This window comes from Schistocerca nitens, chromosome 8 (assembly GCF_023898315.1).
Source record: "Schistocerca nitens isolate TAMUIC-IGC-003100 chromosome 8, iqSchNite1.1, whole genome shotgun sequence".
In the NCBI taxonomy this organism is placed as follows: domain Eukaryota; kingdom Metazoa; phylum Arthropoda; class Insecta; order Orthoptera; family Acrididae; genus Schistocerca; species Schistocerca nitens.
In genome coordinates, this window is record NC_064621.1 from 114186797 (window position 1) to 114209637 (window position 22841).

General features: G+C 43.8%; 1 protein-coding gene across 2 annotated transcripts in view; it reads left to right on the forward strand.

Annotated features, from left to right (window-relative positions):
• Window positions 1-22841, forward strand: part of LOC126198989 (myogenesis-regulating glycosidase-like) — a 210321-nt gene that overhangs the window by 141470 nt on the left and 46010 nt on the right. For both annotated transcript variants that reach the window (XM_049935658.1, XM_049935657.1), the window contains exon 4: window positions 16473-16904. In XM_049935658.1, the coding sequence (XP_049791615.1) occupies window positions 16473-16904 (432 nt within the window). The remainder of the gene's footprint in view (window positions 1-16472; window positions 16905-22841) is intronic.

A 22841-nucleotide genomic window follows, 5' to 3' on the forward strand; every position in this document is an offset into this window, starting at 1 on the left:
ACCGGCCTGGCTAAAATTTCTCTCGCTGGAAGCACTAGTGACAGGAATACAGAGAACTCTTCTGCCTACTACCGACAGCATTGGAAATAACCCCGCGTGCGTTTTTCACCACTGCAAAATCTGTCCTTCGGCACAGCTACAGTCGGATTCGGAGAGAGAAAGGTACCTGTCTAGTTCATTGGTAGTAACCGTGTGTCCATCTTCGTCGTCCTCATCTGAACTCCAGTCCATCCTGGACTTTTTCATGGGAAGAACTTGGTCACTGTTTGCTTGAATGGACTCTAAACATGAATGAAAACATCCGTAAGATATTCCTGTCACCTTCAAATATGTACGCACCGTAGTTAGAATTACTGGTTACTAAACGACTATATTTACCGTGACATTTTATATACAGGGTGAGTCACCTAACGTTACCGCTGGATATATTTCGTAAACCACATCAAATACTGACGAACCGATTCCACAGACCGAACGTGAGGAGAGGGGCTAGTGTAATTGTTTAATACAAACCATACAAAAATGCACGGATGTATGTTTTTTAACACAAACCTACGTTTTTTTAAATGGAACCACGTTAGTTTTGTTAGCACATCTGAATATATAAACAAATACGTAATCAGTGCCGTTTGTTGCATTGTAAAATGTTAACTACATCCGGAGATATTGTAACCTAAAGTTGACGCTTGAAACCTCCGACGTTCAGTTGCGTGTTGTAACAAACACGGGCCACGGTCGGCGAGCAGCATCTGCAGGGACATGTTTACGATGACGACCGTGTTTACTAGTGTTGCTGTAGTGCACTGTTGTGGTTTGGTCTAGCTGTCGCAGTGTCCGCATGTAGCGCTTGCTGCTATTGTTATTCTGCATTCGTCTCCGCACGCAGACCAACTGTAGTACATCGTGTTACCAGACGTCTGTGATAGTGTAGTGTTGTAGGAACTGTGACCATGGTGTATTCGAACTCTGCAAAGGCGGAGATGATATCTATGGCGAGTGTTGACGAAATGCAGCTGAAGCCTGCAGGGTGTATGCAGAACGGTACCCGGACAGAGAGCATCCAACGTGCCGCACATCGCAAAGCATCTACCGCTAACTGTATGCAACAGGTATGGTCGTAGCACGCAAACGGGTCCGTAACAGGCCCGTCACAGGAGAAGCGGATGCAGTTGGTGTGTTAGCTGCTGTTGCCATGAACCCACACATGAGTACACGGGACATTGCGAGAGCCGGTGGACTGAGTCAAAGTAGTGTCATGCGCATACTGCATCATCACCGCTTTCACCCGTTTCATGTGTCGCTACATCAGCAATTAGATGGTGATGACTTCAATCATCGAGTGCAATTCTGTCAATGGGCATTAACAGAGAATGCGTTGCAGTTCTACCTGTTTACCGATGAAGCGGGTTTCACAAACCACGGGGCAGTGAATCTACGGAACTTGCCTTACTGGTCCGTGGATAATCCTCGCTGGCTCAGACAGGTAGAGCGACAGCGAGCGTGGGCTGTAAATGTATGGTGCGGAATCAGTGGCGACCACCTCATTGGTCCTCACTTCATTTCAGGGGCCCAAACAGCTGCAACATACATCGCGTTTCTACAGAATGATCTGCCAACGCTGCTCGAAAATGTCCCACTGGAAACGCGTCGACGTATGTGGTATCACCATGATGGTGCACCTGCACATTCCGCAATTTACACTAGCCTGACCCTTGACAGGATGTTCGACGGGCGTTTCATAGGACGTGGAGGACGCATAAATTGGCCAGCCCATTCTCCTGATCTCACACCTCTGGACTTATTTCTGTGGGGTACGTTAAAGGAGAATGTGTACCGTGATGTGCCTACAATCCCAGAGCATATGAAACAACGTATTGTGGCAGCCTGCGGCGACATTACACCAGATGTACTGCGGCGTGTACGACATTCATTACGCCAGAGATTGCAATTATGTGCAGCAAATGATGGCCACCACATTGTTCAATGTGGCCTGACATGTCGGGACACACTATTCCACTCCGTAATTGAAAACGGAAACCACGTGTGTACGTATACCTCACCCCTCATGGTAATGTACATGTGCGTCAGTGAAAAAGACCAATAAAAAGGTGTTAGCATGTGGACGTAAGATGCTGTTCCAGTCTCTTCTGTACCTAAGGTCCGTTCCCTTTGGATCCCTACGTAATTCGGTGCTCTCCGATACACACGATCGAACAGCGGATGAGTGGTACTCAAGCGTCAACTTTAGGTTACAATATATCCGGATGTAATTAACATTTTACAATGCAACAAACAGCACTGATTACGTATTTGTTTATATGTTCAGATGTGCTAACAAAACTAACGGGGTTCCATTTAAAAAAAACGTAGGTTTGTGTTAAAAAACATACTTCCGTGCATTTTTTATGGTTTGTATTAACCAATTACACTAGTCCCTCTACTCACGTTCGGTCTGTGGAATCGATTCGTCAGTATTTGATGTGGTTTACGAAATATATCCAGCGGAAATGTTAGGTGACTCACCCTGTATATCGCACAAATTACATCAAAACGCATTGTGGAATGTTTAAGCTGCGAAACCTTTCCCAAATATCACATTGGAGACGTAATAAATGTTGATCTAACTAAAGATGGCAGATTAGACAAACAAACATTCGTTTACTAATTGGTTTCAGTGAATGAACCTTACCATTTACGGGCAGTTCAGAGTACAATCGTCGAACTTCAGCATACGCGGCTTGCTTTTCGTCTGCTGTGAGTTTCTTCAAATGACGCCGTGATGGGCAAAGAATAGTGCCAACGTAATGGATAGCCTCAATTTTTCACTTCTCTGTGATGAAGTATGCTGCTCTCCTTTTTATTTTCGCCATGAGCTGAAAAGGAAACCCAATATACATAACTGCACTCTGATAATTCAACAGTTGTATAAAGGACCGTTACCTATAGAAAGTGTTCTTACCTCGTTGTCACTGTCTATTGGTTCACAATGATGTAACAGACTCTTGTACCACGGCAGCACACGTTCCAGCGTTGTTACAGGGTGTTTCAAAAATGACCGGTATATTTGAAACGGCAATAAAAACTAAACGAGCAGCGATAGAAATACACCGTTTGCTGCAATATGCTTGGGACAACAGCACATTTTCAGGCGGACAAACTTTCGAAATTACAGTAGTTACAATTTTCAACAACAGATGGCGCTGCAATTGATGTGAAAGATATAGAAGACAACGCAGTCTGTGGGTGCGCCATTCTGTAGGTCGTCTTTCTGCTGTAAGCGTGTGCTGTTCACAACGTGCAAGTGTGCTGTAGACAACATGGTTTATTCCTTAGAACAGAGGATTTTTCTGGTGTTGGAATTCCACCGCCTAGAACACAGTGTTGTTGCAACAAGACGAAGTTTTCAACGGAGGTTTAATGTAACCAAAGGACCGAAAAGCGATACAATAAAGGATCTGTTCGAAAAATTTCAACGGACTGGGAACGTGACGGATGAACGTGCTGGAAAGGTAGGGCGACCGCGTATGGCAACCACAGAGGGCAACGCGCAGCTAGTGCAGCAGGTGATCCAACAGCGGCCTCGGGTTTCCGTTCGCCGTGTTGCAGCTGCGGTCCAAATGACGCCAACGTCCACGTATCGTCTCATGCGCCAGAGTTTACACCTCTATCCATACAAAATTCAAACGCGGCAACCCCTCAGCGCCGCTACCATTGCTGCACGAGAGACATTCGCTAACGATATAGTGCACAGGATTGATGACGGCGATATGCATGTGGGCAGCATTTGGTTTACTGAAGAAGCTTATTTTTACCTGGACGGCTTCGTCAATAAACAGAACTGGCGCATATGGGGAACCGAAAAGCCCCATGTTGCAGTCCCATCGTCCCTGCATCCTCAAAAAGTACTGGTCTGGGCCGCCATTTCTTCCAAAGGAATCATTGGCCCATTTTTCAGATCCGAAACGATTACTGCATCACGCTATCTGGACATTCTTCGTGAATTTGTGGCGGTACAAACTGCCTTAGACGACACTGCGAATACCTCATGGTTTATGCAAGATGGTGCCCGGCAATATCGCACGGCCGACGTCTTTAATTTCCTGAATGAATATTTCGATGATCGTGTGATTGCTTTGGGCTATCCGAAACATACAGGAGGCGGCGTGGATTGGCCTCCCTATTCGCCAGACATGAACCCCTGTGACTTCTTTCTGTGGGGACACTTGAAAGACCAGGTGTACCGCCAGAATCCAGAAACAATTGAACAGCTGAAGCAGTACATCTCATCTGCATGTGAAGCCATTCCGCCAGACACGTTGTCAAAGGTTTCGGGTAATTTCATTCAGAGACTACGCCATACTATTGCTACGCATGGTGGATATGTGGAAAATATCGAACTACAGAGTTTCCCAGACCGCAGCGCCATCTGTTGTTGAAAATTGTAACTACTGTAATTTCGAAAGTTTGTCTGCCTGAAAATGTACTGTTGTCCCAAGCATATTGCAACAAACGGTGTATTTCTATCGCTGCTCGTTTAGTTTTTATTGCCGTTTCAAATATACCGGTCATTTTTGAAACACCCTGTATCTTGGCAGTTTCCAAATCCAAACTCGCTTCTTTAAAGGGGGTTAGAAAAGCGACAACGTCTCGTACGCACCCTTCTTGGAAGGTTTCTAAGAGTGTCGATTGCCCCCGGCATTCTAGTAGATCTCGAATATCGTCGATTTGACTTACGACGTAATTGAGCATTAACAGTATACTGTTCCACCGAGTTACAGCTTCTTGCTTCACAGAGTGCCGCAGACGCCCCGAGTGACCCGATCTCTTCAAATAACCTACTATAGCTCTTGCTGATAGTAGACACGACAGGATTTCAGGGGCTTCGTCTTCTAAAAACGTCTCTTGAAGTGTGTGACGAAGCGCAGTCATCAAGCAGTGATCAAAGCAAGGCAAACGGTCGTAATATTCAAGTGCTTTCTTCATATTAGCTCCTTGGTCGGTGACAAAGTAACATTTCGTAAGATCATTCTTGTTAATTACTAACTCAAGCATCCTATCTCAAGCATCCGCTCTTCGATTTCGTGCCGTATGTTCTCTCCTGTCTTAGGTACGTCCGGAAACTCAGTTGTTATCAAAATAAGCGTTTCTAGCTGCCACTCATCATTCACATAATGCGACGTCACAGTCAAAAAATTTCTCTTCTTGTAGTTGTCAGACCACAGATCAGCGTCTAAAGCGCACATTTTTTCTTTAAGCACATATTTGCTTGGGCACCATTGTCACCCGTATTTTGTCTGCCTTTTCTTTAATATGCCGCGATACAGTGGTAGGGTACGGAAGAACATCTTCTATACTGACTTTGCCGTAAGTGGCTTCAACATTGATGAGCTCCTGCGAATAATTCTTGAAGTCTATCTCACTACAACTATTTAACGGTAGCAAATCTATTAGACTCATATCGCCCAACCTATCAACAACAACTTTCTTTATGCTACTTGGTACTGCAAGTGGCCGGTGGACTTCTGTTCCGCATTTACTTTTGCAGTGCCGAATCATACCTGTTGTGCTTCACTGGTACGACAGTATGGTATCACATGTGGTACATTGCACGAAACCAGCAGAAGCCCGCGTGACGGGATCCACTACAAGTGCAAACGATTTCCAAGCTTCACTTTTCGCCTCCTCTTCCGACATGTCTTTCTTCTTCAGGGCTAATGAGCCGCTCCTAATTCTCTCCATAATACTTCTCTTCGTTTCATGAATGGAATGTTTACGACCTATACTTGGGTTATCCATAACGCTGTCAGCGCTGCTCAAAGCCAGGTCGTCAACTGCGTTTACACACGGTTTCTAATGCGATTCGGCACTGTAGAGCGCGCGGTGGTTGTACTGTCACCGGCCGACATTGTGAGTACGCTCGAGCGCCTGGCAGTGCTCGACAGTCCAACCGATAACCGAGAGGTGTGGGACCACCGGCCACATGCTGCATTAGACGGCCACAGCCGTATCGGAGCGTGGGCGTTTCCCAGCCGTCGAGCAGCGGCACGAAATGGGAAATGCTCGAGTGGTTGTTTTCATCGAAATGCAGAGCTCTAGAGAATACCACAAAAGAAGCGTAGGCAAACTGGAGTAAAAATACGTAGTTGTTGTTGTGGTCTTCAGTCCTGAGACTGGTTTGATGCAGCTCTCCATGCTACTCTATCCTGTGCAAGCTTCTTCATCTCCCAGTACCTACTGCAACCGACATCCTTCTGAATCTGCTTAGTGTATTCATCTCTTGGTCTCCCTCTACGATATTTACCCTCCACGCTGCCCTCCAATGCTAAATTGGTGATCCCTTGATGCCTCAAAACATGTCCTACCAACCGATCCCTTCTTCTAGTCAAGTTGTGCCACAAGCTCCTCTTCTCCCCAATCCTATTCAATACCCCCTCATTAGTTACGTGATCTACCCACCTTATCTTCAGCATTCTTCTGTAGCACCACATTTCGAAAGCTTCTATTTTCTTCTTGCCAAAACTGGTTATCGTCCATGTTTCACTTCCATACATGGCTACACCCCATACAAATACTTTCAGAAACGACTTCCTGACACTTAAATCTATACTCGATGTTAACAAATTTCTCTTCTTCAGAAACGATTTCCTTGCCATTGCCAGTCTACATTTTATATCCTCTCTACTTCGACCATCATCAGTTATTTTACTCCCTAAATAGCAAAACTCCTTTACTACTTTAAGTGTCTCATTTCCTAATCTAATCCCCTCAGCATCACCGGATTTAATTTGACTACATTCCATTATCCTCGTTTTGATTTTGTTGATGTAGAACAGGTTAAAATAAAAGTCAATATCATCTCATTCACAAGGGTAGGATATAGGACCACCAGATGACTTTGTATTGGTTCGTTGGTTCAAACGGGAGACCTGAAGTTTGTATTGTCTAAACACCATACTCTGGTACAATCATGAAGTACCAGTTCGGTATTTATCAAGCTATGTAGAAACGTTCATCCCATAAGGGGAATAAAAGGATAAAAGAATCGTTCGAATCAGAAATTATGTCTGTAATCAACATCGACATTATGTGTAATACATTGGTAGCCAGTACACTCTGGTATTTACTGTGGCATGGAAACAAACTGCCTCCCAATGTCGTCTTGAAGAATTTCTTACCACGCCTGAAACACATGCTGTATCATTTCAATAACATAGCTGTCAGGAGGCTGATATGAAAATGTACTTCTTCCTGTCGCATCCCACACATGGTGTACGGCTGAAAAATCAGCGGCCCAGGTAGGGCAGTTAAGGATCCGTACTCTTGTGAAAGCATTTGTGGTATGACCTGCAGGGAGGGGCCTTGCATTACGCTGCTGCATCACACTGTTTGGCTCCTGGTAATGAGGGGTATTGAGACGTGGTGATTTTTAAGTCCGATAATGCTAGTTTAACGGATTTCCATTTGATATATGGATGTTTCAAAATGTAAATGTAAAAAAATTCTTACTTCTGTCTGCAATCGCAGTCGTTTGGTAGAATCCGCCCCTATCGATGGGGAAAAATCAGGCGCCAGATAAATCTCTGCAACGAAACAAACTACTTGGCATTCCACTTAGACATTCTATATTTCACATTTCTCCTTCACTCCAGATACAGTAAATGAGTTTCAATTGAAACAGTAGTTTGTTGTTGTTGTGGTCTTCAGTCCTGAGACTGGTTTGATGCAGCTCTCCATGCTACTCTATCCTGTGCAAGCTTCTTCATCTCCCAGTACCTACTGCAACCTACATCCTTCTGAATCTGCTTAGTGTATTCATCTCTTCGTCTCCCCCTACGATTTTTACCCTCCACGCTGCCCTCCAATACTAAATTGGTGATCCCTAGATGCCTCAGAACATGTCCTACCAACCGATCCCTTCTTCTGGTCAAGTTGTGCCACAAACTCCTCTTCTCCCCAATCCTATTCAGTACCTCCTCATTAGTTACGTGATCTACCCATCTAATCTTCAGCATTCTTCTGTAGCACCACATTTCGAAGGCTTCTATTCTCTTCTTGTCCAAACTATTTACCGTCCATGTTTCACTTCCATACATGGCTACACTCCATACAAATACTTTCAGAAATGACTTCCTAACACTTAAATCTATACTCGATGTTAACAAATTTCTCTTCTTCAGAAACACTTTCCTTGCCATTGCCAGTCTACATTTTACATCCTCTCTACTTCGACCATCATCAGTTATTTTGCTCCCCAAATAGCAAAACTCCTTTACTACTTTAAGTGTCTTATTTCCTAATCCAATACCCTCAACATCACCCGACTTAATTCGACTACATTCCATTATCCTCGTTTTGCTTTTGTTGATGTTCATCTTATATCCTCCCTTCAAGACACCATCCATTCCGTTCAACTGCTCTTCCAAGTCCTTTGCTGTCTCTGACAGAATTACAATGTCATCGGCGAACCTCAAAGTTTTTATTTCTTCTCCATGGATTTTAATACCTACTCCGAATTTTTCTTTTGTTTCCTTTACTGCTTGCTCAATATACAGATTGAATAGCATCGGGGAGAGGCTACAACCCTGTCTTACTCCCTTCCCAACCACTGCTTCCCTTTCATGTCCCTCGACTCTTATAACTGCCATCTGGTTTCTGTACAAATTGTAAATAGCCTTTCGCTCCCTGTATTTTACCCCTGCCACCTTTAGAATTAGAGTATTCCAGTCAACATTGTCAAAAGCTTTCTCTAAGTCTACAAATGCTAGAAACGTAGGTTTGCCGTTACTTAATCTTTCTTCTAAGATAAGTCGTAAGGTCAGTATTGCCTCACGTGTTGCAGTATTTCTACGGAATCCAAACTGATCTTCCCCGAGGTCGACTTCTACTAGTTTTTCCATTCGTCTGTAAAGAATTCGTGTTAGTATTTTGCAGCTGTGGCTTATTAAACTGATTGTTCGGTAATTCTCACATCTGTCAACACCTGCTTTCTTTGGGATTGGAATTATTATATTCTTCTTAAAGTCTGAGGGTATTTTGCCTGTTTCATACGTCTTGTTCACCAGATGGTAGAGTTTTGTCAGGACTGGCTCTCCCAAGACCGTCAGTAGTTGCAATGGAATTTTGTCTACTCCGGGGGCCTTGTTTCGACTCAGGTCTTTCAGTGCTCTGTCAAACTCTTCACGCAGTATCGTATCTCCCATTTCATCTTCATCTACATCCTCTTCCATTTCCATAATATTGTCCTCAAGTACATCGCCCTTGTATAGACCCTCTATATACTCCTTCCACCTTTCTGCCTTCCCTTCTTTGCTTAGAACTGGGTTGCCATCTGAGCTCTTGATATTCATACAAGTGGTTCTCTTCTCTCCAAAGGTCTCTTTAATTTTCTCGTAGGCAGTATCTATCTTACCCCTAGTAAGACAAGCCTCTACATCCTTACATTTGTCCTCTAGCCATCCCTGCTTAGCCATTCTGCACTTCCTGTCGATCTCATTTTTGAGACGTTTGCATTCCTTTTTGTCTGCTTCATTTACTGCATATTTATATTTTCTCCTTTCATCAATTAAATTCAATATTTCTTCTGTTACCCAAGGATTTCTACTAGCCCTCGTCTTTTTACCTACTTGATCCTCTGCTGCCTTCACTACTTCATCCCTCAAACCTACCCATTCTTCTTCTACTGCATTTCTTTCCCCCATTCCTGTCAATTGTTCCCTTATGCTCTCCCAGAAACTCTGTACAACCTTTGGTTCTTTCAGTTTATCCAGGTCCCATCTCCTTAAATTCCCACCTTTTTGCAGTTCCTTCAGTTTTAATATACAGGTCATAACCAATAGATTGTGGTCAGAGTCCACATCTGCCCCTGGAAATGTCTTACAATTTAAAACCTGGTTCCTAAATCTCTGTCTTACCATTATATAATCTATTGATACCTTTTAGTATCTCCAGGGTTCTTCCATGTATACAACTTTCTATCATGATTCTTAAACCAAGTGTTAGCTATGATTAAGTTGTGCTCTGTGCAAAATTCTACCAGGCGGCTTCCTCTTTCATTTCTTAGCCCCAATCCATATTCACCTACTACGTTTCCTTCTCTCCCTTTTCCTACACTCGAATTCCAGTCACCCATGATTATTAAATTTTCGTCTCCCTTCACTATCTGAATAATTTCTTTTATTTCATCATACATTTCTTCAATTTCTTTGTCATCTGCAGAGCTAGTTGGCATATAAACTTGTACTACTGTAGTAGGTGTGGGCTTCGTATCTATCTTGGCCACAATAATGCGTTCACTAAGCTGTTTGTAGTAGCTTACCCGCGTTCCTATTTTCCTATTCATTATTAAACCTACTCCTGCATTACCCCTATTTGACTTTGTGTTTATAACCCTGTGGTCACCTGACCAGAATTCTTGTTCCTCCTGCCACCGAACTTCACTAATTCCCACTATATCTAACTTTAACCTATCCATTTCCCTTTTCAAATTTTCTAACCTACCTGCCCGATTAAGGGATCTGACATTCCACGCTCCGATCCGTAGAACGCCAGTTTTCTTTCTCCTGATAACGACATCCTCTTGAGTAGTCCCCGCCCGGAGATCCGAATGGGGGACTATTTTACCTCCGGAATATTTTACCCAAGAGGACGCCATCATCATTTAATCATACAGTAAACCTGCATGCCCTCGGGAAAAATTACGGCCGTAGTTTCCCCTTGCTTTCAGCCGTTCGCAGTACCAGCACAGCAAGGCCGTTTTGGTTTTTGTTACAAGGCCAGATCAGTCAATCATCGAGACTGTTGCCCTTGCAACTACTGAAAAGGCTGCTGCCCCTCTTCAGGAACCACATGTTTGTCTGGCCTCTCAACATATACCCCTCCGTTGTGGTTGTACCTACGGTATGGCTATCTGTATCGCTGAGGCACGCAAGCCTCCCCACCAACGGCAAGGTCCATGGTTCATGGGGGGAAGGAAACAGCAGTAGTAAATCAATTAATTGGCCCCACCCCCTTATCAATCTTAATAATAAACCATGCACTTCTCTGAGACCATTATACTAACAAATGACTACCTGTGCCTTCAGACTCATGTAAAAAGTTTGATGTGGCCTTTACGTATATAACCAAAATAGCCAATCAACAATGCGAGGATGCTGCACGAATTAGTGTTAGCGCTCCTGTTGCTGCGGTGAACTGTGCAGCACTAACGTGCAGTTCTCTAACGCCGCTTGTAGCCCGACTAACTCTTCAAACAGAAGGTCGGCAAAACCAAACAGAAGCAAATGTTTGCAACACATAAGTGAAACTCGAGTTTGCAATGTAACGTCATATAACATGAATCAACTCAAGAATAACGCGATAACTGTACACGTTTACTCATTCATATACGCCATCAACAGAGTAGAAACTTTAGCCTCTGAAATTCGTGCGTACTTCTGGCTTTCATGTCTCGAAATTCTGCACCGTTCCAACATCTGCGGCAGCAGCAACAAATTCTGACGATATGTGAAACTTCGATTCGGCAATCTGTAGCTCAACAGTTTTCCGTGCAAGTAACCCAACGTATTATGCTATTTACAATTTTGGGGTAAATTTGATGCTATCGTTAATACGAGACTTTCAATGTAAAACGATTTCCACAGCTCGGTAATTTAAGAAATACACCAATATCCCACGTTAAACAAATAGCACTACGTGATATTTCAACGAATACAAAGATAGCTCATGTTAACCTGTTAGAACAAAGCAATATTTATACGAACATAGGAAAAATTAATTTTATATACTAGCACAATGGAACTAACACGATTTTCCTACGTACGCAGTCTATATTGCGCAGTGAAGAACTCATCCTTGCATTATCAGTGCGTTAAAACAATGACGTCACTGTCAGGTCACCTTAAAGCAGTCTAGCCCCATAACTTCACTGTTGACTTGTAAATACTGGGTAATCAAAAAGGCAGTATAAATTTGAAAACTTAATAAACCACGGAATAATGTAGATAGAGAGGTAAAATTGACACACATGCTTGGAATGACATGGGGTTTTATTAGAACCAAAAAGAAAAACAAAGTTCACAAAATGTCCGGCAGACGCGTAAAAGATCTCTTGCGCGCGTCATTTGGTGATGATCGTGTGCTCAACCGCCACTTTCGTCATGCTTGGCCTCCCAGGTCCCCAGACCTCAGTCCGTGCGATTATTGGCTTTGGGGTTACCTGAAGTCGCAAGTGTATCGTGATAGACCGACATCTCTAGGGATGCTGAAAGACAACATCCGACGCCAATGCCTCACCATAAATCCGGACATGCTTTACAGTGCTGTTAACAACATTATTCCTCGACTACAGCTATTGTTGAGGAATGATGGTGGACATATTGAGCATTTCCCTTGCTTTGTCTTACTTTGTTATGCTATTCTGATCAGATGAAGCGCCATCTGTCGGACATTTTTTCAACGTTTGTATTTTTTTGGTCCCAATAAAACCCCATGTCACTCCAAACATATGTGTCAATTTGTACCTCTCTATCTACATTATTCCGTGATTTATTCAGTTTTCAAATTTATACTGACTTTTTGATCAACCGGTAATGGCGGGGTATCTAAACACCGATAAATAACATGTACAAAATTTCCCGCCAGTTAGGATAGGACTGCAGTCATAAACAAGCAAACAAACGAATTATGTTCTCTGCTGTGACAACAACATTATCAGCAAAAGTGATACCCAAGTTAAATGTTTAAACAAGAGCCACCGCTGCTGGGACAGTATAGGTGCGAGTGAAACGTATATATTTAAACAAACACCACACTGTACAGTGGTCGCTAATCCACTGAAGATCGTCATGTCACTTCACGCCACATGCCAGTCCTGCCACGACGTTCTCCTTCCGGTCTCTACTACGTGTCTGTTGGTCACACGGCAGCTGTCAGTCCTTCTCTGTACTACTGCTGTAAAGAATGCGCATGGGCCGGGCGTGTGTGTAAACCCTAACTACAGTAGTTGGAATGGGCAGAGCAGTGGTTTGCTGCCTTCCAGTCGCGGTGTAGGCCGCGAGCTTTCGCAAGGACCAGCAGTCCTAAAACGTACGCTAATTCCCCAAGAATAATATATACAAATGCATCCAAAACTGTGTTCAGTTATTAAACTAATTCCATCAGGGTAGGTGTCCGAATTTTCTTGCCTCCTTGTTGTTAGTGGTGCGACCTGCATTCAGCACATATTACCCAATAAAAATATCTGGATACTTCCACCATACCACCCTCCCTACGACAGATGTATCGCAAAATCTTCATCCTTCCTCCGTGCCATGTATGATGTGTAGCCCTATTAATTTTCCCAACAAGAAACGCCACCATAACTGTTCGTACTAGACTATTGGCGATTAAAATTGCTACACTAAGAAGAAATGCAGATGATAAAGAGGGTATTCATTGGACAAATAGATTATACTCGAACTGACATGTGATTACATTTTCACAAAGTTTGAATGCATAGATCCTGAGAAATCAGTACCCAGAACAACCACCTCTGGCCGTAATAAAGGCCTTGATACGCCTGGGCATTGAGTCAAACAGAGCTTGGATGGCGTGTACAGGTACAGCTGCCCATGCAGCTTCAACACGATACCACAGTTAATCAGGAGTAGTGACTGGCGTATTGTGACGAGCCAGTTGCTCGGCCACCATTGACCAGACGTTTTCAATTGGTAAGACATCTGGAGAATGTGCTGGCCAGGGGAGCAATCAAACATTTTCTGTATCCAGAAAGGCCTGTACAGGACCTTCAACATGCGGTCGTGCATTATCCTGCTGAAATGTAGGGTTTCGCAGGGATCGAATGAAGAGTAGAAGGGTAGAGCCATGAGTCGTAACACATCTGAAATGTAACGTCCACTGTTGACAGTGCCGTCAATGCGAACAAGAGGTGACCGACACGTGTAACCGATGACATCGCATACCATCACGCCGGCTGATACGCAGGTATGGCGATGACGAATACACGCTTCCAATGTGCGTTCACTGTGATGTCGCCAAACACGGACATGACCATCATGATGTTGTAAACAGAACCTGGATTCATCCGAAAAAAAAATGACGTTTTGCCATTCGTGCACCCAGGTTCGTCGTTGAGTATACCATCGCAGGCGCTCCTGTCTGTGTTGCAGCATGAAGGGTAACCGCAGCCATGGTCTCCGAGCTGATAGTCCATGCTGCTGCTAACGTCGTCCAACTGTTCGCGCAGATGGTTGTTGTCTTGCAAACGTCCCCATCTGTTGACTCAGGGATCGAGACGTGGCTACACGATCCGTTACAGCCATGCGGATAAGATGCCTGTCATCTCGACTGCTAGTGATACGAGGCCGTCGGGATCCAGCACGGCGTTCCGTATTACCTTCCTGAACCCACCGATTCCATATTCTGCTAACAGTCATTGGATCTCGACCAACGCGAGCAGCAATGTCGCGATACGATAAAGCACAATCGCGATAGGCTACAATCCAACCTTTATCAAAATCGGAAACGTGATGGTACGCATTTCTCCTCCTCACATGAGGCATCACAACAACGTTTCAGCAGGCCACGCCGGTCAACTGCTGTTTGTGTATGAGAAATCGGTTAGAAACTTTCCTCATGTCAGCATGTTGTAGGTGTCGCCACCGGCGCCTACCTTGTGTGAATTCTCCGAAAAGCTAATCATTTGCAAATCACAGCATCTTCTTCCTGTCCGTTAAATTTCGAGTCTGCAGCACGTCATCTTCGTGGTGTAGCAATTTTAATGGCCAGTAGTGTATTAGTAGTGGCGCAATACGAACATTTGGTACGATTGCTCTGTTTCAACCTCAGTACCTCGTTTCACTTTATAACTTTCTAAAAAGAAACAACCTCAATCTTCTGATATCTACATTTACATAAATCCTACCATCGTGCCCGTCCATCAAAAAGACTCGTCATAACAGTACAGTAGAAAAAGATCTATTCGAAAAATAGCGAAGTGCAGGTGGGTGACTGCTCTTCCGCTTTCTTCGAAATGAAGTGTCCTACAGGGCGACAAATTGAATTAACTAGCACTTAATAATTTCTAAGAATATACTGATTGCTGGTCAGGATGCGAATTCGACTTGCTGGTATGCACAGAGAAATCCACAGCGACGATATTTAGATAATTATGTTTATTAGTTCATTCATAATACAGTGTAATAAACAATTATGAGGTACTCGGGAAGCATCTTTTCAGATTTTTAAACATGGTTCGTGTGTCTGCCTGCAGGGGCGATATAAAGACAGCAAATGAAATTAAGCCAGGAGTACTTCAAGCACTTTCTTTGACTAAAATTTTAGTTCTGTTGTAAAATATATGCAGCTTATCAGTAAAAAAAGGAGTAGATGCGTTGATTTATCTGTTATCGTCAATATTCAGGTAGAACTATGATAAATACCAGTATGTCTGTCTCATTGTTACATGAGTCATCTCGCAGTAAATTACACTATTTCGACATTTCTGTAATTCGAAAAGGTTGCTTTTCTCGAACCTTTTTTGTGAAGAGTGTAATTTTTTATTGGAAACGTTGAAAAATGTTCCCGCTGCTGGCCATGTTCCTAATATTCTATTGGTCTTTGGCAACTGTATGTACCTTATTTATCCCTGAGGCTGTCGTTCGGATAATGATCGTGGGACAGACTGACAGACATAAAAAAATCTTCCTGTAGGTCTTAAAGGTTTCAAACCTGCCTAATTCATTAACAGATACTGAGTACATTAGTCCGCACGGCCTTTACTAGTTTCACTTTATCCCTATCAGCTCGATTCATCTCCATCGAGTTTAAATCTAAGATAGCCCGGTGATTAAGGCGAATACTCAGGAAAAGCAGCGAAACTGGCTTCGAGAGCCAACCTGTCACAAACTTCCATTACTGTCAAAGTATTTATTCCTTTTCCCCTCACGTAACCGTTTGTGTTATCAGTATACGTTCGTTTACGTCTACTGTAAAAGCGATGATAAAGAATAAAACGCATTACATTCATAATGTCTTAAACGCACCTACACTTTGGGTGAGAGAATGGCGTAGCTCCTTGGTAACTTATATGTAGAACATGGTTCCACTAAAATCTAGTATGGTCATTGTTTTGGGTTGTAGAACCCTCTAAAGCCTTGCAGGGAGTTGGGTATAAAACGCAGGATTAGTATCGTCAGGTATGATATATACTGCCAGCTCAAGGTTTTGGTGAAAATTCCGAGACACAGGACGCGTTCTTTGTATACGAACGCGAGGTTGGCTAGGCTAGGACTAACCACAGTGCAATTGGACTGATTTTTCCCCTTAATCGTGTGACGAAATTCGTGGTCACCTATTAGACACCTATCTTCACAGTACAAAATGTATCACTAGCTTGTTGCACAATATTCAGTTTGTGTAAGTTTATGATGTTTCGTAACAATATCTAAACGTTTTTCTGTTCTGGAACTGTTCAGAAACTCAAGACTGAGACGGGAATCGACTCGTTCAAATTCGACGCCGGGGAGACCAGTTGGCTACCACAGCCTCCCGTGCTGACAACGGAGATGAACCCGGTGCAGTACACAATGGACTACTTGAAGACCGCCGCCCAGTTCGGCCCGATGGTAGAGGCTCGAGTCGGCCAACACACCCAGCAGTTTCCGATCTACATCCGCATGCTCGACAAGGACAGCAGGTGGGGCTTCGACAACGGCCTGGCTTCGCTGGTGACGACGCTGCTGCAGATGAACATGGTGGGCTACCCCTTCGTCCTGCCAGACATAGTGGGCGGCAACGGCTACGGCAGCGAGGCGCCCACCAAGGAGCTCTTCATACGCTGGCTGCAGGCCACCGTCTTCATGCCGGCCATTCAGTTCTCCTACGTGCCCTGGGACTTCGACGGCGAGGTACGTAACTCTCTGTGGACTCATTACTTCAACATACATTATGACGCAAGAAACTTTGTGAGAGCTGGAGATTTATTTCCCAGGAAATTTAACTGCAGTGTGTGAATTTTAGTAAAAGTGGTGCTTTATGCTCGCACAGTGGGCTCAAATTCTGCACAGACAAAGTAGAAAAAGAGAGACAGTATGCTACCTGATGATAAATATCCGTTCACCATCACATAATGCGAAATTGACAACTATGTGTGGCCAGAGGCAGACACCCCAGAACAGAAGGAGGCGGGAAGTATTGTATTGCCAGTGTAGATGCAGTAACAATAGAATGGGTCAGTCGAGACACCTCAGGCCAGTCATCGGATATATACGGGTAACAAGTCCCCCAAAGGCAATTTAACTACCGAGCGAGGTGGCGCATTGGTTAGCACATTGGACTCGCATTCTGGAGGACGACAGTTCAAACCGGCGTCCAGACGTAGGTATTCCGTGACTTCTCTAAATCGCTCCCGGAATGTGCTGGAATGGCTCCTTTGAAAGGACACGGCCGATTTCCTTCCCCATCCTTGACGCAATCCGAGCGTGTGCTCCGTCTCTGATGACTTCGAATTCGACGGGACACGAAACCCAATCTTCCTTCCTTCCTTTCTGTTAATGACATTACCATGAACTTGAGACATGAAGGCACAACCAAAGATAAACTGAGACCAGGCAATTGCCCTGTACTGGTGAACAGAAATCTTCGAACATTGTTGAGGGCAATTGTAAAACTGGCTTTAAATCTGCAGGAGAAATCACTCTAACGTTCCAGAGTGCTTCCAGCAGTCCAGCCAGAGCAATGACTGTGCGTGCGGAGTTAGAGTAGGATACAATGATCGAGCAACACGTAATAATCCACGCATTTCACAAGTCAATGCTTAGCGACCCTCTCATGAGAAAGGGTGTTTTTACTGTTATTTTAAAAAAATATGCAAAAACATTCCTGTCGACATATGAAGCTAGTAACATTGATTGCCGGAACCGGTCATGAAAGATTATTATTAGCGAACTTGGAAAAGAAGTTTATCTTCTCTAATACATTTACTTAACTTGATGCAATCCTTTCCCACAGCAGTACTTGAATATTTGCATCTGTAATTGACTGTTAAAGCAGCCCTTGAGTCATGTAATCGCAAACACTGCTCTTGAAGTACTCTTTTCAACATTTACAATAATACACTTCCACCTGAAACGTGAGTAACATTGGACCTTTTCATTGATATTCACTGCTTCAGCTGGGCGCAGCGCACCCATACCCTGCTCTACGGGGGGCGTTTGAAAAGTCCGCGCAAAGTGTGAGAGATGGCACCACCTGCGCTTATCGAGGTCATGTTTAGTTAGTACCACCTTTGGAAAGAACGCTTGCCACGTTTCAGCCATATTGGTCTATTTCTTTGTCTTTGGCATTCGTGTGAATCAAGGAAGTCGAGTGATTGTCAAAAAATGAACGAAACAGAATTTCGTGTGGTAATTAAATATTACTTTATGAAAGGCAAAACGCCTCAGGAGACTAAAGAGAAGCTTGATAAACATTACGGAGACTCTGCACCTTCGATTAGAACAGTTTATAAGTGGTCTCAAAATTTTCGCTGCGGCCATATGGGCACAAGTGATGCTGAACGTTCTGGATGACCTGTGGAGGTTACGACTCCAGAAATCATTGATAAAATCCATGATTGCCGATGGATGACAGCGTGAGTTTGATAGTGCTGTGAGCATCTCGAATGAACGGGCACATAATATTTTGCATAAACATTTGGACATGAGAAAGCTATCCGCAAGATGGGTTCCGCGATTGCTCATGCTTGACCAAAAACGGGATCGTGTGAAGTTTTGCAAGGATGGTTTGCAGCTGTCCAGGAAGAATCCGCAGAACTTTAAGCGTCGTTTCGTCACTGTGGATGAAACATGGATCCACTACTATACTCCTGAGACCAAACAACAATATGAACAACGGGTTACCAAGGGAGAATCTGCACCAAAGAAGGTGAAGACCATTCCTTCAGCCGGAAAGGTTATGGGACTCGAAAGGGATAATCCTCATCGACTATCTGGAAAAGAGTGAAACTATTACAGGTGCATATAACTCATCGTTACTGGACCTTTTGAAATCCGAGCTGCAAGAAAAACGCCAGCGGTTGGACCGCAAAAAAGTCCTTTTCCATCACGACAATGCTCGAGCGCACACATCAGCAGTTGTGGTCGCAAAATTAATGGAAACAGGATTCCAACTCGTTTCTCATCCCCCCTATTCTCTAGACTTGGCTCCCTCGGACTACTATTTGTTCCCCAATTTGAAGAAATGGTTGGCAGGACAAAATTATATTCAAACGAGGAGGTGATTGGAGCAACTAATAGTTATTTTGCAACCTTGGACAATTCCTATTATTCGGAAGGGATCGACAAATTAGAACAGCATTGGGCGAAGTGTATAAGTCTAAAGGGGGACTGTGTCGAAAAATAAAAAAAGGTTTACCCCGGACACGTAGGTAGTTTCCATTTTTGACGGACTTTTCAAACGCCCATCGTATATTGGCTTCCTTGTGAGGGCGCCTATGTGCAGAGAGAGGATGTGTCTTCTTCAGCCTTTCTCATTCGTCGTTACAATTTGCAGCGAGACATCGCTAATGTCTTTGATATCGGCGAGTATCGCCGACTTTGGTGTGGCACCGCGGTCTTTGGGCGATGCCGCTGATCTGCGGGTTGACGGAACATGCTCGTAGTTGTGAGAGGTCAGGTTCTGTCGACAACCCTTTATCACTCCGTGCTGGGACTATACATCGAAGAACAGAATCTTGCGTGCTACCACTGTGTTTCGCTCAACTGTAGACAGCCTGTTAGCTGTTAACTTTCAACGAAGCTACGGCTGAAATAGTCACTCTATTGTGCGTACCATCGTTGTAGTACACCTGACTGAATTAGAGCCAAAATTGACACTCAAATACGGGACTCAGTCACACTTGCAATAACGAGAGGATTCTGCTGCCACTCCAAATGCTCTTATATATATACAGGGTGAGTCACCTAACGTTACCGCTGGATATATTTCGTAAACCATATCAGATACTGACGAACCGATTCCACAGACCGAACGTGAGGAGAGGGGCTAGTGTAATTGTTTAATACAAACCATACAAAAATGCACGGATGTGTTTCTTAACGCAAACCTCCGTTTTTTTTAAATGGAACCACGTTAGTTTTATTACCACATCTGAACACATAAACAAATACGTAATCAGTGCCGTTTGTTGCGTTGTAAAATGTTAATTACATCCGGAGATTTTGTAACCTAAAGTTGACGCTTGAAACCTCCGACGTTCAGTTGCGTGTTGTAACAAACACGGGCCACGGTCGGCGAGCAGCATCTGCAGGTACATGTTTGCGATGATACTTCTTTCTGTGGGTACGTTAACGGAGAATGTGTACCGTGATGTGCCTACAACCCCAGAGGATATGAAACAACGTATTGTGGCAGCCTGCGGCGACATTACACCAGATGTACTGCGGCGTGTACGACATTCATTATGCCAGAGATTGCAATTGTGTGAGCAAGTGGTGGCCACCACATTGAACATCTATTGGCCTGACATGTCGGGACACACTATATTCCACTCCGTAATTGAAAACGGAAACCACGTGTCTACGTGTACCTCACCCCTCATGGTAATGTACATGTGCGTCAGTGAAAAAGACCAATAAAAAGCTGTTCCAGCCTCTTCTGTACCTAAGGTCCATCACCGTTCCTTTTGGATCCCTACATAATTCGGTGCTCTCCGACACACACGATCGAACAGCGGAGGAGTGGTACTCAAGCGTCAACTTTAGGTTACAACATCTCCGGATGTAATTAACATTTTACAATGCAACAAACGGCACTGATTACGTATTTGTTTATATGTTCAGATGTACTAACAAAACTAACGGGGCTCCATTTAAAAAACGTAGGTTTGTGTTAAAAAACATACTTCCGTGTATTGTTTTATGGTTTGTATTAACCAATTACAGTAGCCCCTCTCCTCACGTTCGGTCTGTGGAATCGATTCGTCAGTATTTGATGTGGTTTACGAAATATACCCAGCGGTAATGTTAGGTGACTCACCCTGTATACTTGCTTAGGTCGCCCTTCCGCTTTTGTAACCGTTTAGAGAGTTTAATCCAACACACATACACACCTACACGACTGCTTACTTCAAACATATGGGTTCGGGAGCACACTGTGTAATATTGCTCTAGTGTAGTGGAATATCGGGACCGGCGTCCCTGTCATCTTTTTAGCAGCCGCTCACACCTGCATTTCACCGGGTGGTAAGACACTACTCAGATGATGTGTCACTACTGCGTCACTCGATTGCTGCTCGCTCTACTGCACTGCTATTTCACATTACGTGTCCTTCTTTACAAACTGTAATTGAGAAAGGTAGCATTTATTCCTATTGGTAATTCCAACTAAATGTAGAGCGCCCTGCAGACTTCTGCCTTCGTAAATAACTTTCATTGTCCACTATTTGCACTCTTGGTTCAAATGGCTCTGAGCACTATGGGACTCAACTGCTGTGGTCATAAGTCCCCTAGAACTTAGAACTACTTAAACCTAACTAACCTAAGGACAGCACACAACACCCAGCCATCACGAGGCAGAGAAAATCCCTGACCCCGCCGGGAATCGAACCCGGGAACCCGGGCGTGGGAAGCGAGAACGCTACCGCACGACCACGAGATGCGGGCAATTTGCACTCTTACTTTGCATTTTGTTGAGGAACGCCTCCGCTGAGTATTACATCATCCCTGTCTTCAGTTTAAACTTGTCGATTCTGAACTTTCTTGTGGTCTGTTGCGTGAAAATCCGAAAGGTGAATACTGCAAGGATTCAGATGCGTATCTTTCCTGGTGATGGTTCTACTTGACTGTCCCATCTTTGTTTGTTTCCTCTATTTGCTGTTCTCTACTTCGAGAGTCACTATAGTCGTCTCTTCACCTGTAAACGAGGCTCTACACCACGTGCCTGCCGAGTCACATTATAAGCACTCAGATTTCCCCTCAAGAGACCAGCGAAAACGGACCCTGTTTTGCTCTTAACCCTCCAAGTACTTCTGGGCTCAATATGACCATATATTTACACTGAAAATAACTGTCTCCATTGTTTTCAAAGGTATTGTTTAAAAAATACATGACTTTCTCCCTGTGAGAAAATTAATCCAGTGATGTTTCTTTCATTGTCATGAGTACAAAACATCAAAGGTTGTTCATGGTGTTGGTTCAAATGGCTCTGAGTACTATGGGACTTAACATCTGAGCTCATCAGTCCCCTAGAACATAGAACTACTTAAACCTAACTAACCTAAGGACATCACACACATCCATGCCCGAGGCAGGATTCGAACTTGCGACCGTAGCAGTCGCGCGGTTCCGGACTGAAGCGCCTAGAACCGCTCGTCCACCGCTGCCAGCTTCATGGTATTCACATTGAGTACTACTGGAGTTAGTATGACCCCAGTTCAGATTGTTTGTCTGTATGTTCCTTGAATGTAACATTTCTGAACATAGAATGATGACTCTTACGCTGAACGGGTGGTATAAGAAAAACTTGCAACAATAAAATACTATTTCTCATTTATTATAAACACATTGTTCGGGTTTCTTGCGTCATCTGCAGTTCCACCATTCCTCATTCTACTGTCGTCAATATGATCCGATAAGCACAATAGAAAATTACTCTACCTCGTCTTCAAATGTATTATTTTCAAAATAAATAAATTTCTCCCTCGGAGCCAACTGTATTCAGTGTTTTTTTCTTCAGTTTTATATTTACTGTATATTTAAATCTGTTAATGGTTCTTTGAACTGAATAACACTGGTGAAATATGACCGCAGTCTAAATTCTGTTTGTTCCTTGAATACAATATTTAT